At 38.2% G+C, this 15458-nt stretch overlaps 3 protein-coding genes across 8 annotated transcripts in view; 1 reads left to right on the top strand and 2 right to left on the bottom strand.

Moving 5' to 3' along the window:
* Positions 1-282: 282 nt before the first annotated feature.
* On the bottom strand, positions 283-4212 carry LOC112555450 (zinc finger HIT domain-containing protein 1-like). The gene is made up of 6 exons (XM_025223864.1): positions 4069-4212; positions 3182-3352; positions 2238-2320; positions 1587-1675; positions 1200-1280; positions 283-762 (listed from the first exon to the last, which is right to left on the bottom strand). Exons 1-6 carry the CDS (start codon positions 4088-4090, stop codon positions 741-743), a joined length of 468 nt encoding a protein of 155 aa, XP_025079649.1. The 5' UTR covers positions 4091-4212; the 3' UTR covers positions 283-740.
* A 712-nt stretch (positions 4213-4924) lies between these two features.
* Positions 4925-9684, bottom strand: LOC112555447 (2-acylglycerol O-acyltransferase 2-like). The gene is made up of 5 exons (XM_025223856.1): positions 9547-9684; positions 8557-9044; positions 7766-7940; positions 7164-7363; positions 4925-7036 (listed from the first exon to the last, which is right to left on the bottom strand). Exons 2-5 carry the CDS (start codon positions 9041-9043, stop codon positions 6882-6884), a joined length of 1017 nt encoding a protein of 338 aa, XP_025079641.1. The 5' UTR covers position 9044; positions 9547-9684; the 3' UTR covers positions 4925-6881.
* LOC112555448 (2-acylglycerol O-acyltransferase 2-like) overlaps positions 9617-15458 on the top strand; it is a 7255-nt gene continuing 1413 nt past the window's right edge. The window contains exons 1-5 of one of the 6 annotated variants that reach the window (XM_025223859.1): positions 9617-9753; positions 12828-13039; positions 13824-14100; positions 14466-14640; positions 15165-15355. In XM_025223859.1, coding sequence (XP_025079644.1) covers positions 12842-13039; positions 13824-14100; positions 14466-14640; positions 15165-15355 — 841 coding nt within the window. In that variant the 5' untranslated portion in view covers positions 9617-9753; positions 12828-12841. Of the gene's footprint in view, positions 9754-12239; positions 12486-12827; positions 13040-13823; positions 14101-14465; positions 14641-15164; positions 15356-15458 lie in introns of those variants that run through there. The other 5 variants (XM_025223863.1, XM_025223861.1, XM_025223858.1 and 2 more) reach the window with 5 other exon arrangements.

Raw genomic sequence — 15458 nt, 5'->3', positions numbered from 1 at the left:
TGAAAAATGCAAGAAATGTTTTTGGATGGGGTGTGGGAATGCCATCTAATGTTTTAACCATGAGTTTTCCATCTAAATGAATGGACTGGGATTAGTGAATAACCCTTCTTCCATTTAAAATTGAAAGCTACATGCATCACCATAGAGACAAATACTGTGCACTTTACCCAACTTGCAAATGCTCAGAGATCAGGCTTTGACATCTGCTCTCAGATGTTAATAGGACAACAAAAAGCCTGCACCTAGGCTTCACATATGTATGATAAAAAATAAAAAGACATCTTGCCAAAGAAATATTTTTTTTAGTGCAGTGATAATTTTATTCATCCAAAACTGCTAACAGCAGACTGGAATACTGTCCTCAACCTTGAACATGGATGCCCTGGCCTAGCCCACATTAGACAATGATCAGAAAATGCTCACATGCACTAGTAACTTTCAGCCTCATCAGACCACCACATTCACTATTCCTTTGCTTAGTCACAGCTTCACTCTTACACTTGCTTCACTTTAAGTGGACTTGTTTGGCCACTATAACCACATTTAGGTAGGAAATGCTCACTGAGTTGCTGGACCGACATTCCGTATGTCCCCGAATTGTGGTCATTCTATGATTGCAAGAAGCACCACATGTTCCATGATGGCCGGACGGACACCTGGTCAGAAGCTTCTACAGTCTACTTGGAAACTTCTTCACCAGAAAAATTCTTACAATGGCTCAGAAACACGTCAGAGTGTCTTCATGCCGTCCACTTTAAACATCTGAAAAACAACAACAGTTAACACCATGACACGCTTATGCTGTTGCTAGCTATAATTTAATTGTCAATGCACCACTTCAAGAACTTACTAATTATTGACATATAAAGTATGTCATTTTGTTGCATTATGGCATCACTTTGTGCAGGTGTGAATTAAAATAATTGATGTAAAGCATTTTTTCCTATTCAATAAGGGATGTGTTTTCATATAATTCCAACAAAATGATCAGTCATAAAAAAACAGCTTTATCAATACAACAAATGTATGTGTAAGCACTGCGCAAAATGGATGCTTCAACATAGTCTAGATTCCACACATTTAAAACCTGAGCAACTAACCCACGCTTTTCTTCTACACTTCTTTCATTAGTATAACTACATAAGGTAAAAAAAAAAGGTACATAAGGTAAACCATGTACTTTGCTACTCTACATTTACCTTGTATCCTGATGGGTACCTAAGCATCGGACACAACAGAAGCGAGCACCACACTGAACACAGGTGTAATTTGATGGGAATGTAACCAATGTCAAGGAAATGTCCAAGCAGCATTTTACTACTTCAAGACTAAGTTCAACATCCTACCAAACAGTTATATAAACTTGCATGTGACTTTTTATCAACCTTAAGAAAATTTACGTGTAATCAAAACTTAATATTTAAGTTCTTCAAGTTATACTGCACGTGTGTGGGTCCACTCTTCACAAACAAAGTTTTGAAATGATTGCGATCCTGCTACTGTATTTTTTGATATGCATAAAGTGATTTGCACCAATGCAAAACTAAGAGGGTTCACACAATACTTTTTTGCTTTCAGAAGGATATCCACAAACAGCACAAAAGTGACGCTCAGGAAACTTGGAATGTGGAACACAAGCAGAAAAATATGTTGGTCCTTCTTTGTTCAACATTTGCTAAACAAAAAAAAATTGCAAGTTCAACTGCAGTTTAATGGGCATCATATGAAAACTTGTTTACAATGTTCTATCACAAGCGGTCTTCAGAAAGAATGTAAAAGACTTAATTTGTATGTTCGCAAGAATATGTATGTCCCACAATTTATAAATCAGCCATAAAGGCATTTGACAAGGAGTTATAAAACTATCATTTCAAATTTAGTGTGATACTCTGTTCAAAGTTTGTAGTGTTTACAGTTGTTAACAAGCTGGCATTACTGGCAGATTTTTCCAACTGACACATTTGTTTACAAGTTATTCCAAAAAGGAAATAGTTCATTCATCCCCAAAAGCCACTTAACTTTAACATGCACTTGTTTTGGTAGGTGGCATTTTATCTGCTCGAGCTTGTCTTGGAATATCATTAAGATGACACTTTTTCTTGTTTCCTATTTTTTTATATTTTCAAGGAAATCTTGTATGAATACACATTATTTAGCACCAAGTCATTACAAATAATACCCTCATAAAATATAAAAGATACACCGTATCACCAATCATAAAAAGATTTTATTTGTACCTCTTCTTCTATCAGAGCTGCAAATGTTTTTCTGTATCGTTGTTTGAAGTCTCCTCTTGATTTTCTTTTCTTCTTTCCTATTCCTACAAAAACACACAGTTGTTTGCACACATGGTTACATATGTTCTGGTTTCAAAATTCTAGCACATATATTAAAAATATAGCGATCAAAATAAACAAGGTTTTTTAAACAAAAAAGTTTATTATTCCTGCATACAAGAGATGACAGATTCAGTTAAAAATTACAAACCAATGAATAGTCTTGTGTTCTGCATCTTCAACATACACTACAGAATGTTTATTAGGATTTTGTCCACTTCTAGGTGCTTTGCCCTTTTTACTCTGTTTGTGCCCCATGGGTAAGAATCAAATTGTTTGGTGGTATAGAAGTAGAGTCAAATCCAGATGACCTACTATTCTCTTTCCATGTGGTTCATAAAATTTGAGGAACTCTTTAAAGACAAAAATGAACTGAAATGCCATTTATGAATATCTTGACAAAAGATGTTATAATGTAAAGCTCATATATGCATATTTAGACAATCTGACCTGTTTCAATGTGAAACAATGGATCTTGCTCTTTTTTTTAATTGGCTCTGTTTTATGCAATAGGAATCCTTTTACTCCCATCTGTGTGTGTGCTTGTGGTGGTGGTGATGGTGGTTTCAATTCATGCATTGCACTGCCCCACCCCCAATTATTCATAAATTGTGTCTTCATTTCAGGTCCATCTTTGAGGTTTTCTCAATATGGAAATCTGTGCCCATGATAGATTATGTTTACTCCCTTTGTCCTTGCAAAGCAGCCAACAACTTGCATTTGATTATGAGTTTGATGGTCCTATATTACCACACAAACATAAGTTTATTCTTTGAAAAGATAGATGAAACTTGGTAGAATTCTCTGATTAATACCCTTGTTATCACTGACTGGCATGACCATACCATTTGCATCCATTGCTTCCTCAAATTTTGGAGCCTTTTTGCTCATCTTTAGATCTGCATGTGGATCTTCTGAAAAGTTATCTGACTCCAAAGCTTCTAATGCTTTCCGCTGTCTTCTCTTTCGGGATACATCATCCAGAACACGCTTCTGTTCCGCAGTTTTGATGCGTCCTACAAAATGGTCAAAACTTGATCACAACAATAAATTATGGTTCAATGCAATACAAATGTTCTCTCAATTTTTAAACTGCACACATACATTAAATAACTTTGAAAAGATTCCTTGTTTGTCATAAAATGGACATTACTGCAGGCACATACAGAGTTACTCAGAACTGCATGTTATATGACACTTACATATGATGACAATTTGTAATGGAAATTTGCTCTAACCTAGTGGCCACAGGATATTTAGCACATCGTCTAAACCAGTATGTAGGGCCTGGGACGATTAGGCTTTCTGTGTTTGGACAATGTGGTCTTAATTGGGACGATATGGTTATGGCAGGGACTATTTGACTCATACGGCGGGACGAAATGGTCTCTTCCCTTACATACTTCCCCTCATTTACGGTAATCCTCAATTCGTCCCTTAAGTTTTACATACTACATATTTCTTACGTCGTAACTATAATGACGTCGGTGCATTAATTCTTAAGTAATACTTATGAGCTGATCACTAGCTAGAACTAAAAGCAGCAATCTGCTTTAGCAGAAGAATGCAAGTGGTTAAAAACACAATCGCAGATAGCATTACATTTACCGAATAGTCAGTAAGAACGATTCTGGCGAAAAAAGAATATACTAGTGAAGATGCGAAAATCATTAACCAGATTCACCAAGGTAAACAAGAAGCACTTTTCACTAACAGAATACTAAACATTTACCAGATTCTCTCTTGTCGGCCATGTTGTTTTCTGGCAAGGGAAATTACTCTTAGCTCGCGAAGGGATTAACTTTTCTTTGCAGTCACGAAATTCTACATTCCTCTGTCATTCGTTCAAAGTACGACCATAGTCATAGTTGCGAAGGTATCTTGTCAATGCAGGAATGGACAGGCAAGCAGGGCAGTTCATGGAGGAGTGGTGTCACATGTTCAGATTTGTATTTATACATTTATGCCACTACGTGCACTACTGTATGTACGCCTATGAACAAAAACCAAAAAGTTTCCCATCCATGCATGCATTTCCCCAGATACTTGCATGCTCACTTACACCGTACACACTTCAGTTGCACCACTGTCTAACATTGCATGCATAGACACATCCAAACACACATGAAAGGATGAACACATGTATGGATGCACATTCACAGAATGTCCATTGAGACCAAGGAGATGCATTCAACATTCAGTCCTGACTCGTGCCACAGCAGAGTTTTTAGAAAGACAACAGCTTCAGCATAAGATTTGTCTTTTAGGTGGGATGTTCTAACCTATGTATGTCTGTACCTGACCCAAGAGAATACAGCAAAATAAGCCACTGATTGGATGAGACACTGTTGTGTGCACCTTGTACAAACTGTGCTGGGAATAGATCATGGTTGCAGAGGTTGAAGCCAATAGTTCTACTAGCCACATGCGCCACTCAGAGGTGAGATTTCCTTGTTGCTGCCATACAAGATGGTGATTGACAATATCAGTACACTCTCGATCACCCCGTGGTCAAATTGGAACCAGAAGGAGAATTTGGTAACTGATGTTAACAAATTCTGTTGAATTGCAGATGACAAGTATTAATGTCTTTGGAAACAAGTTTTTATTAGCACATTATGGAATGGTGATTATATATGCTATATATATGCTCTCCTCTCTTCCAGTAACAACAGCAACAGGTACATGTACAGTCTTTATACAAGTGTAAAACAGAATCCAAAACAGCTTTCCAAAAAGTCTATGATTAGTCATTCAAATTTCTATTAGTGCTTTTATAGCACTACAGAATCTTAATTGTCAAGGTCCTACCTCTGTTACAACATAAAATCACATTCTTAAGAGACTAGAGAACTTGTTTTCCACAGCCTTGTTTTTGACATCTACGGGACATTTACCCATGCACTTATTTTTTTCACTCTCTTTAATTTTGACCAAGAATGTGAATAAATGAGCTTATCCTGTGCTTTATGAGTTTTGATTTAGTCTGGTTTCTAAACAATTATGAAGGAAACCTTCAATGCACTCACCACTGCTGCACAGAAAAATTTGAAGGTGTATATAGCCAATATATTATTACAAAGGTCCTCATCACATGGAGAAATGCAATATGGACATAAGTAAATAAAGTAAAAAAACTTTTGAATGAATACTTTAAATATTTAAACATTTTAATTACTAAATAATTAATAGCAAAAAATAAGAACCTTAGTTTCTACATAAAAATATATCTAGAATAGGCCCAAATAACATCAGGATCACAAAAATGATGATTGCAAATCAAAATAGATTCATAACAAATATTATGGATAAACTCTTTTCACTGCCATAAATAATCTTACTATCACAAAATGATAAATGCGAATCAAAATACAGAGGTACCTCACCACTCAAATTGGTCCTTGATCAATATTTTCAAGAGATTTCTCTATCAGTGCTTGATCACTTTTTCAGTATATGACCTTTGTGATAGAATCTGCATGAGATGTCATGCTTATCTGTGATGCTTTGGGATGAAACAAAGGAGAAAGTATCACTTTGAGGACTGATTTCAAGCAGTGAAGACTTGTCCTTATGCTGTATTGAGGATCTCATGGCTTTTTTTTTACATATAGTCAGATATATATATATACTTTTGTATTCGTGAAGGAAAGAAGAAAACAGTAAGAATAACAACTGAATTAAAATACTGCAGCTGGTGTAGTAAATCGTTAAAAAGCAAAGGTCTCAAATAATGGAAGAGATGGAGAAGGTATTATTGTTTTGTGTTATTACTGAAAAACAGATTTGCCATAGTATAAAATACTATGAATAATACAAGGTAGTTGGAATTAAATACATCTACATTGTTTTTTTTTATGGGGTAAAAAGTGCTTACCAACTGAACAGGTCAGCACTCAATCAGCCTTCAAGAACAGATATATAACTGGTCAAGTGCTGAAGCACCACTATACCTCCACCACTTACTTGACAAACTCATCACTGTAAAGCTGAAACAACACTCAAATTGACATCATGTCAAATTAAAGCACAAACCATAGTCTTTCAGCATGTTTCTATGACAATAATTATATGCCATATATTTTGTGATGATTAAAAATGATTTTATGCGGATTTTATCAGCATTTCTCTTCATATGTTATACAAGAGGCAGAGGAAAGGAAATTATAGATAGGAAAATCCCATCCAACTCACAATGAATTATGTTCATTTACAATCAAAGAATATAAAAACCTTTTAAATTGCAGCAATTTTTAAGCATTTGTAATTTATATATAGTTGGCAAGATTAACTTCAGTCTTCTGATTTCAACTTTTTAAAATTAAAACAACAGAATTGCATGTTGAAAAAACTGTACAATTCTGATTTTATTTTTAATAATGCAAAATATACATGCCATATTGATAATGTCATGGTGTTGATGTCTATAAATCTTTAGGAAAATATCAAGGGCTATAAGAACTAAAATCACACTGAAAAAAAAAAGTTAATGGCATGAACACTAAAGGGATAAAATATAATCAAAACTCCCAATAAATGTACCAATCAATACATGATGAGTTCTGAGGATTCTTTAGCTCCATACTCTAACTTGTGGGTTTCAAAGAGCTCATTCAATGCATCCATGTATTGCTTGTGCAGCTTATCCACTTCCTCTTCTGTAGGTTCTTGTCTTTTAATCACATCAATCGGTTTTCCAACTGCAAAGATATAAAAAAGTAAAAATATCAAGGCACACACAAACACATAATTTGCACTCACCAATGAAGTAAATTAGACATAATTTGCACTCACCAATGAAGTAAATTAGACATAATTTGCACTCACCAACAGAGTAAATTGGTCGTCGGAAAGGTAGCAGCCCAAAAGTGTAATTGAAAATTCCTCGTCCATGGAAAATGGGTGGAGAAAATCCCAACCGGTGTGTCAGAAAAAGCTGAAAACGGCGAAGCCTTGACCCTTCTGGATTGGAGACTTGGGTGTAGATGTTATTCTCACCAAAGGAAAATACAGGCACAAGACTAGCACTGCAAGATAGAACAAGGTCTTGATGTGTATTTTTATGTCAGCTTGAAATGACACTTTGTCTTGACTTTAGGACCACTGGCAGAAACAATAAAAGAGGAAAAAAAATCATAAAACAGCACAAAATGCCTGAGATGCTGACAAAGAATTAGTAAACAAAGATTTTCATTCTGCAAATAAAAGGCATAAAGCTGAAATTGAAATTAAACCAAAAATGAAGATGATAAGCACTTAAAATAGTCTGAATACACATTTCCCTGTGACAATGCTCTTGGTATTTATCCGTAACATACGATTATCAGCTTACTAGTATCATACTAGTAACTCAGCGCTCAATATTTGGTACGCACAACTCGCATGCTTTGAAATTAACACTGCTGAATAAGATTTATCTATAAACTCACCCATGTTTTAGTGCCAGTCGAACAAAGCCCTTTCGATTTTTCAGATTAACAACATAGCGATCAGGAACAGCGTCTAAAGCTTCAACAGCTCCTCCAATAATAATTCCTACTGCATTTCCTGTCCCTTCTTTTGTCAGGATCCATTCAATGCTGGCTTTGGACACTTCAACAGCACCTGTCAAAGAGTTTATAATCCATTTATGTCAGCAATGAAGCGCTACTTAATGTGTTGTCAGTTTCTTCTTTTTAAAAAAGTGGTTTATGAGATGATTGAGATCATCCAAATATAAATCTTCATTATAGGGCAGATAATTTATTGTCTCAACTTCTATTTGATTTATGATTGTTTTACATTGTAGGGCAGTAGAAACTGTCCAACTTTCATCAACAGATTCTGTATTATTACTTTCTCAGTTGAGAGGTGAGAACTGGGGAGAGGTGAACACCACTGATCCTCCATTAGAAATTCAAAACATTTACAGACTCTGCTAAAGACATTCCTCTTCATTTTTTTCTTGGGGAGAATTTTTTTTTTTCTTAATGTGGAAATCTGTTAAAAGTAAAAGATGGAAAATTACAAGCCCTAATATTATACAGATAATTCTGGATTGATGCCACATGAAATAACTTGATTAACATGACTTTAGTGCGTCTATCATTAAGAAGAGCATCTTGATACAAAACAGGAAATAAATTTTTAAAATGTTCATTAGCAAAAAATGCTTTATATCAGAAGTGCAATTCTTTAATACCAATACAAAAACTGAAAAGAATAGTTTCACAATGTGTACCTGAGAGAAGAAAGTACTCCCTGAAGACTGGAAACATAAACTGTCCAGATAAAACACACAGGTATGGGCGGATAGCAGGAAACTTTAGGCTGAAACCTGTTCCCTCAGAACCCATGTTACAAAAATGACTATGACACATGATGCCATGAGGATGCAAGCCAAAAATATAGTTCTTTGCAGGAGAAAGATCTGCTGTCTTGATGAGACTGATCGGAAAATATTCTGCAAAATATTTGAAGAATGGCCACTCTCGAACCCACTGTGATCGTCGTCCACCCCTCTCAGATGTGTGTCGGTCATAGTAATACCACAAGGCATAAAGGAGAGGAATGTAATAGTAGTCTGTGAAAAGCAGGTACAGAAAGAAGAACAGCAATCCAAAACCCATAAAAAGAAAAATATATGTGTAGTGCACAACTGCCAGGGTTTGTAAACGACGCTGCATTGGGATGTCCAGAGGAGCAAATTCTATGCCAAGGATCTTCATCCTGAAATGTTTCAAACAAAAGTCATTTGTAATATAAAATACTACCGAAAAAATAAGATATTTGTGGAAATTGTCCTTTTCAATGTAATACAATATATACATTGCTCTATTTGTGATTATAAGGGTATAAGGGTGGAAATCTAAAACTCAAATTTAGCAAAGAAATATAAACTTGAAAACTCAAGGTATGCTAGTTTGGTGCACCATAGACGAATTTAATGTCTCTCCTTCAACGATCATCTGGTAAAAAACAATGATCGAGGGTCTGACACGTTTGTAAAGTGAAATACACTGACTATGAGAAGGTAACATCAAGCAATCCATTAATACAACTTGGTGGTAACAGTGTGTCGACATGGCACATCGTGTGTCGACATGGCACATCGCATGAACTTTAGACGATTCGACCACGCTACTATCTCTCTGCATGCGTGTACAATAGAATTCACAGAATTTTCTGTTCAAATTTAAGTTTTAAAGAGATATATAAATATATAAAATACCTTTACAGTAGACGTTTCGTGCACAGCAAAGTGAATTTCGCCGTAAAGATGTTCTTTGACCAGGGCGCCTTGAACGTGAAGTGGGAGTGCAGTCCCTTGGTGTGAATGGCTCACCGTTCAATCTTTGGTTCAATCGTTCCAGACAGGCTAGAGGGGACGAGGGTCAGGTGTACCCTGGCCCACGGCTGTGAAGGAAGCCCGGCTTTGGTCAGTGGATTTTTTCTTTCTTCTTTTCCCTTTCTTTACAGGTTGATGTGTATACATGAAGTAGAATATTCCTCCCTCTGGGGATTTTTTTTTTTCTTTGGAGCGGAGTTCTACAAGTTTGGTCATTTACCGTCATTTTTCCTCATTTACTAACCACTCACGAGTGAACAACTCTATGTTCAAGTAGTGATGTAGATCCTAGTGCACTTGTCCTAAAGTTTGCAATCTATATGACGGTACTGAATGAAATGTAGATATGATAATTGTAAGCATGTTATTATATACTGGGAAAATAATTGATGATTACAATGGCTAGGAGCCCGGAGAGATCTTTTGCCCCAGGGCCCATGCTGGCTCTCGGCAGTTCTGGTTCCAGCCACACGAAGGTCCGTGGTTTCAGCCGTGACCATATCGTCCCAAGTAAGAGCACTTTATGATCCCAACACCAGAAAGGGCTCGTCTGGTAATGGTTGAAACACTCGCTTGTCACAACGCCGGCGCTAGGGGTGGAGAGCAAGGGGCCACCCTCCCCCCCCCCCAAGGCCCCGCGCATACAGGTGTTTGAAATTCCATGAACTCAAATAACCTCCCCTTTTCGTAAAAGTAAATTCCGCTTGTGCATTAATTACTTTTAAAACCATTCTTCCCCATTAGGGTCGATCCCTCTTATCAGAAAGCTGTCGAATGTGACGAGATAATCCTTTAAGTGGTGGCGACATATGGCTTTCTGGGACGAGGTCACCACCTCATCAAGAATGGAAAGAATGCTTCACTACTTACCGTATTACAACACTATATGTTATTAAATTATATAAATAAATCATTTGACCCCCAAAAGCAGATCGTCCCACCACCAGTGTACACGTGAGAAGTCATAAGTGAGGAAAAGTTACGAAATAGGATCAAACTTCTATAGTAAGAATCCCCAGAGTGAGAGATAGTGGATGTCAAAACTCGACAGATTAGAGAAGCGACGAGGACGAGAGCTTATAAACAGCACAACGTTTATTTTCTACCGAAAGCCCTACTGAATGTGTGATGAAGGTGAGGTTTGGCAGTTTGTGCAATACAATGAATAATGTTGAGAATTACACAAATATACAGCTCTGTCCTCACCAGTGATATGTCCATACACTACTTAGTACACTCACAGCATCAAACTGATGGCAGCGGTACTTGACGATTTGCGATGTCGGAACCAATTACTTGGACAAGGTGAGCTTCCACAGCCAGTACTCCTGCCCAACCGACCAGACACATCGTTGACAGCAACTTGTTCTTCTTCACTTTGGTCAGAATTGATCATCATTGCTCGTTTCATACAAAAATCATTCGCTCCGCCAAACAAACGGGGAAAAGCTAATGAGAGGGGTGTTTTTCTCACCTAGCGCCTCTAATGTCATCGGAATACCTTGTTAAATACTCACAATTGCTCTACGGTTAGAATACACAGCAATCACATACCCTTGCTAAAATATAAAAAATCGTTTACTGCTTCTCACAACAGATCATATCAATTATCTTTTTATCAATTGACGTAATAAGCGAGTTTGATGACATTGATAAGATTTTGGTTTCTCCTTATTTTATCAGGAAGAAAGTTACACCAGTGTGTAACATGAGCAAGATTATAGCAGACAATGTAGATTGTTTTTGAAAAGACACAGGCAATTAATGGAAAACTTTTTTGTTTGTTTTAATTTCTTGGCACACCAGCTCACCAAATACACATCTAGCCATCAATTATTTTCTTATCAGTTTATGTAATAAAGAGATTCTGCTTTGCCATTGCCAGTGATCATGACTTTGTTCTTGTCAGTACTGATCTCCATTCCATTTGCGTCTGAACTGTCAGTGAGGTTGGGTTGACCGTGTATGCGTTAACTCAGTACTTTTGTGAACACACCATTAAGTCCAGGTATATTTTGCAACACGTCCTTCCTTGTGTAGGATGTGTGACACATTTTAAACTTGTCTTCTGCTCCATTTGCAGATAAAGACCCGCTCTTGTGTGGGTGGTCATCGATAAATCGTCTCCGGTACATTTCCCACATATATCTAATAATGTTTGATGGAGAAAGAAACTACCTATAATAAGCTTCTTTTCTCTCTTTATGTTAACATACATCACCATGCACTAAGTTACGAAACTGTAATTATATGCATGAACTCTGGGGCTGTATCCAAAGACAAAGACTGCCTTTTTTTTCTTTTTAATGCAAAGCTCACCTGCTCGTTGACCAGGTGTGAAATTCAACATCAAGTGCAATGTTATCAGTCGTATTCTAATCGTAATCACGAGTCAATAGCTATTTCCATCCACCTAATTCGTCGAGGTTCGAGATTCGAGATTCTGACACGGGTATGGTGAGGGGTTGGAGAAAGGTCATTGCTGACCTACTGACTTTGGTCGACTTGTTCGAAAAACCCAGTGTGGTGCACGATTAGAAAGGTTATATCATCATGTGATAATAGTGCTAAAACATCTTGCAACAGCTAGTCAACACCTATCACACCTCACATGACCTTGCAAGTTATCAAAGTGATATGGTGCACAGGGCATCGGCAAAATTTATGTGCAGCAGACGAGAGGGAGGCTGCCACAAACGTAGCAAAAATTAAAAAAAAAAAACACTTCTGCGTCTGAGTCCATCCTATCAGCAGCTTTCTTCTGCATTCTGGCGGAACACGAGGTAACTTGACTTTTACTTGTCTGTCAAGTGCGTGACCAAGTACGAAGCTACTTTCATTCTTTGTCTATTTTACCGTCTGTATTCCACACTGCAATGACTGCCATGTACTGTCAGAGTTATGGTTTTCCTTATGTATTCATACTTTCAATCAATTTTAACTAATTATTTAATTACTTTTTTAAATGAAAAAAAACAGACTGCCTGTTCGTCTAACAGATTTATTTTGTCCAGGCGCTGCGATGATGTTTTGAGGTTATATTGCAAATATTCTGTTTCCCATTATGTATAGTGTCTACTTCTCACCTGTGTGTGTGGTTGTCTATGTGCGTGTAAATGTGTGCGTGCGTGTGTACGTATGTGTATCTTGGACACAACATTTAGCAGCAGCAGTGAGGATGGGGATCCTGGCACAGCTGATTCTGTATGGAGACAGCTTCAAGCAGATGGTGGGGGTGCTGCAGTTCTCTATGAGCTTCCTCTTTCTGGGTTGGAGCAGCAGCATCATCATGGTGGCGATGCTCTTCACCAGCTACTGGTACCTGCCGCTTCTCTACGCCACCTGGTACTACTACGACCGCCACACCCAGCTCAAGGTCAGGCACATTTGGTGGCTTCCCATCAGAATGTAGTTGTGGTTGTAGAGTCAGGGTGTACTTCATGTGAAAATATGGTTATAGCCGTTCTTAGCATGGTATGACGGACTTTAATGTGGTTCTCATTTCATCTTCTTTGCTCAGAGTTTAAATGTAATATTTCTTACAATTTGTCTGGCTTCTCGTATCATTTACTGGTATGTCCGAGTTGTCTCTTTGCTACGCAACTAGGATCCGGGATCCGGAAAGAGAATTTTTAGAAGAGAGTTTGTGAATTCCGTTCACCCGGTTCCCTCTCATAAATTTTTGGTTATTGTGCTGGGAAACAATGGAACTCTCTCCCTTTCCATATCCGCCACCTACCCACTATTGAAAACGCACCTCTTCCGTAAGCATGACTCCTAACAACCTTTCCCATAATGCTAGTCCTTCGTCTCACCCTTCCTTTTGTAATATCATGTTACTCTGAGCTCTTGTTCTTGTTATTTGGTTCCTCACTGTGTTTTCTGTATTTGATTTTATTCTTCATTAGTACTAATCTTTATTCTTTTGAAGTTTGTATGTTATTTGTTTGTTTTCCCTCGTATGCTGTCGATCCATGTTTCGTTCTTGTTCTTAAGAGCTAAAAGCATGCTGCGAGTGTGAGTATGCGCTTTACAAATTTTGCATTTATCAGTATCGAGTACTGGTCTGATAAGAGTATTCCAATGGTTGAAACTTTCGTTCTGGTTAAAAGTCAGATTAAAACAGATGAAGGATTGTATTTGTATCTTTCCATCATTAGGGAGGACGACGTTCCGACACAGTCCGAAGATGGCGCGTATGGCGGTACTACCGCGACTACTTCCCCTACAAGCTCATCAAGACCGCCGACTTGCCCGCCGACCGCAACTACATCTTTGCGTGCCATCCTCACGGCATCATGTGCTTCGCACCTTTCCTCACCTTCTCAACGGAGGCTTCAGGATTCACTGAAATTTTTCCTGGCCTAACACCCTACCTGCTGACGTCAAGCACGTTGCACAAGTACCCGCTTTTCCGAGAGTACTTCATGCTGTCAGGTGAGAGGCTTACTTGTATGATGCTGTGGTGATGTGACTATATTGTAGTTTGTTTGTTTGTGTGTTTGTTCGTTCGTTCGTTCGTTCGTTCGTTTTTTTTTGTTTGTTTGTTTGTTTGTTTGTTTGTTTGTTTGTTTGTTTGTTTGTTTTGCGGTCTAGCACACCCTTGTGAAGTTCAGGTGTATGCAGATCATTTCATATGATAGAATATTTTTGTACATCACACTTTCATTTAAGTTCAAGATCGCTTATCAGACTGACCCTTGTTTAGTTAAGTTCAACAGCGAATTTAATCACGTGTTTAGCTTCACGAGTTGTGGGTGGGTGTTTGCGTGTTTGTGGGTGTGTGTGTGTCGTGTGTTCAGGTGCTGTTGACGCTTCAAAGGAGAGTTTCAAGCACCTGCTGACGTGTCAAGACAGCGGTCAAGCTCTGGGGCTCGTGGTTGGCGGGGCAGCAGAAGCCCTGGAAGCAGCCCCTGGTCGCTTTCTGGTGAAACTGGAAGACCGCAAGGGCTTCATCAAAATGGCCTTGAAATACGGGTGGGTCATGTCAACACTCCCAGCAACGTGGGGAATATGTGAAGGACACAATTAAGAGCTTGGCTAAACACACACATCCCTAAATAATGAATCCGAACATCTCCCCTAAACGGTGGCTACATCAGTGTAGAAGAGATTACTTGGCTCTCTCTCACACACACACACACTTTCTCTCGTCATCCTATCATTACGGGGAACCAAAAAGCAATACGCCATCCAACAATTCCACAGTTTACCCGGGACATCTTCAAATACATCAATTTTCCAGCTTCCAGTTAAAATGAGGCTCAAAATAAGTTTAGCTCCCAGTTAGTACGGTAACACCTCGCTCCCTGGCCCTAACTCTACTCTACTTTTATTCCTAATCCTTCACTAATCCTAACGTCCTCCCATTTGGTTCTTTGGTTACTCGTGAAGACGTGTGTGCTTGATTATATTCGTGTTAACTCGACATGAAAATCACACGCAGGGCGTGATGTCCTCCACCTATTATTTAACTGTAACTTCACTTTTCTTTGCAAAAGGGCTTCGATAGTTCCAGTCTATAGCTTTGGTGAAGAAGAGCTCTTCAAGCTGCTGGACAGGCCTGAAGGATCCTGGATCACTCGCTTTCAGAGGCTGGTTACTAAAATCTTCCGAATTTCGCTTCCAGTTTTCTATGGGAGAGCCATCGGTCTGTACATGGTGCCCTTCAAAGAGCCCATCTTTACTGTCGGTAGGTGGTTTTGAGGTTTCCAGTCTGCTGGATAGATAAAAAGGTAGAAGGATGCATGTGCGCGTATGTGACAGAAGCAGTATGGGAAAACTGATGTAAGTGG

Source organism: Pomacea canaliculata, linkage group LG14, assembly GCF_003073045.1.
Source record: "Pomacea canaliculata isolate SZHN2017 linkage group LG14, ASM307304v1, whole genome shotgun sequence".
NCBI lineage: Eukaryota > Metazoa > Mollusca > Gastropoda > Architaenioglossa > Ampullariidae > Pomacea > Pomacea canaliculata.
The sequence above is the reverse complement of the archived record's forward strand: the minus strand, read 5'-3'. Positions and strand labels throughout refer to the sequence as shown.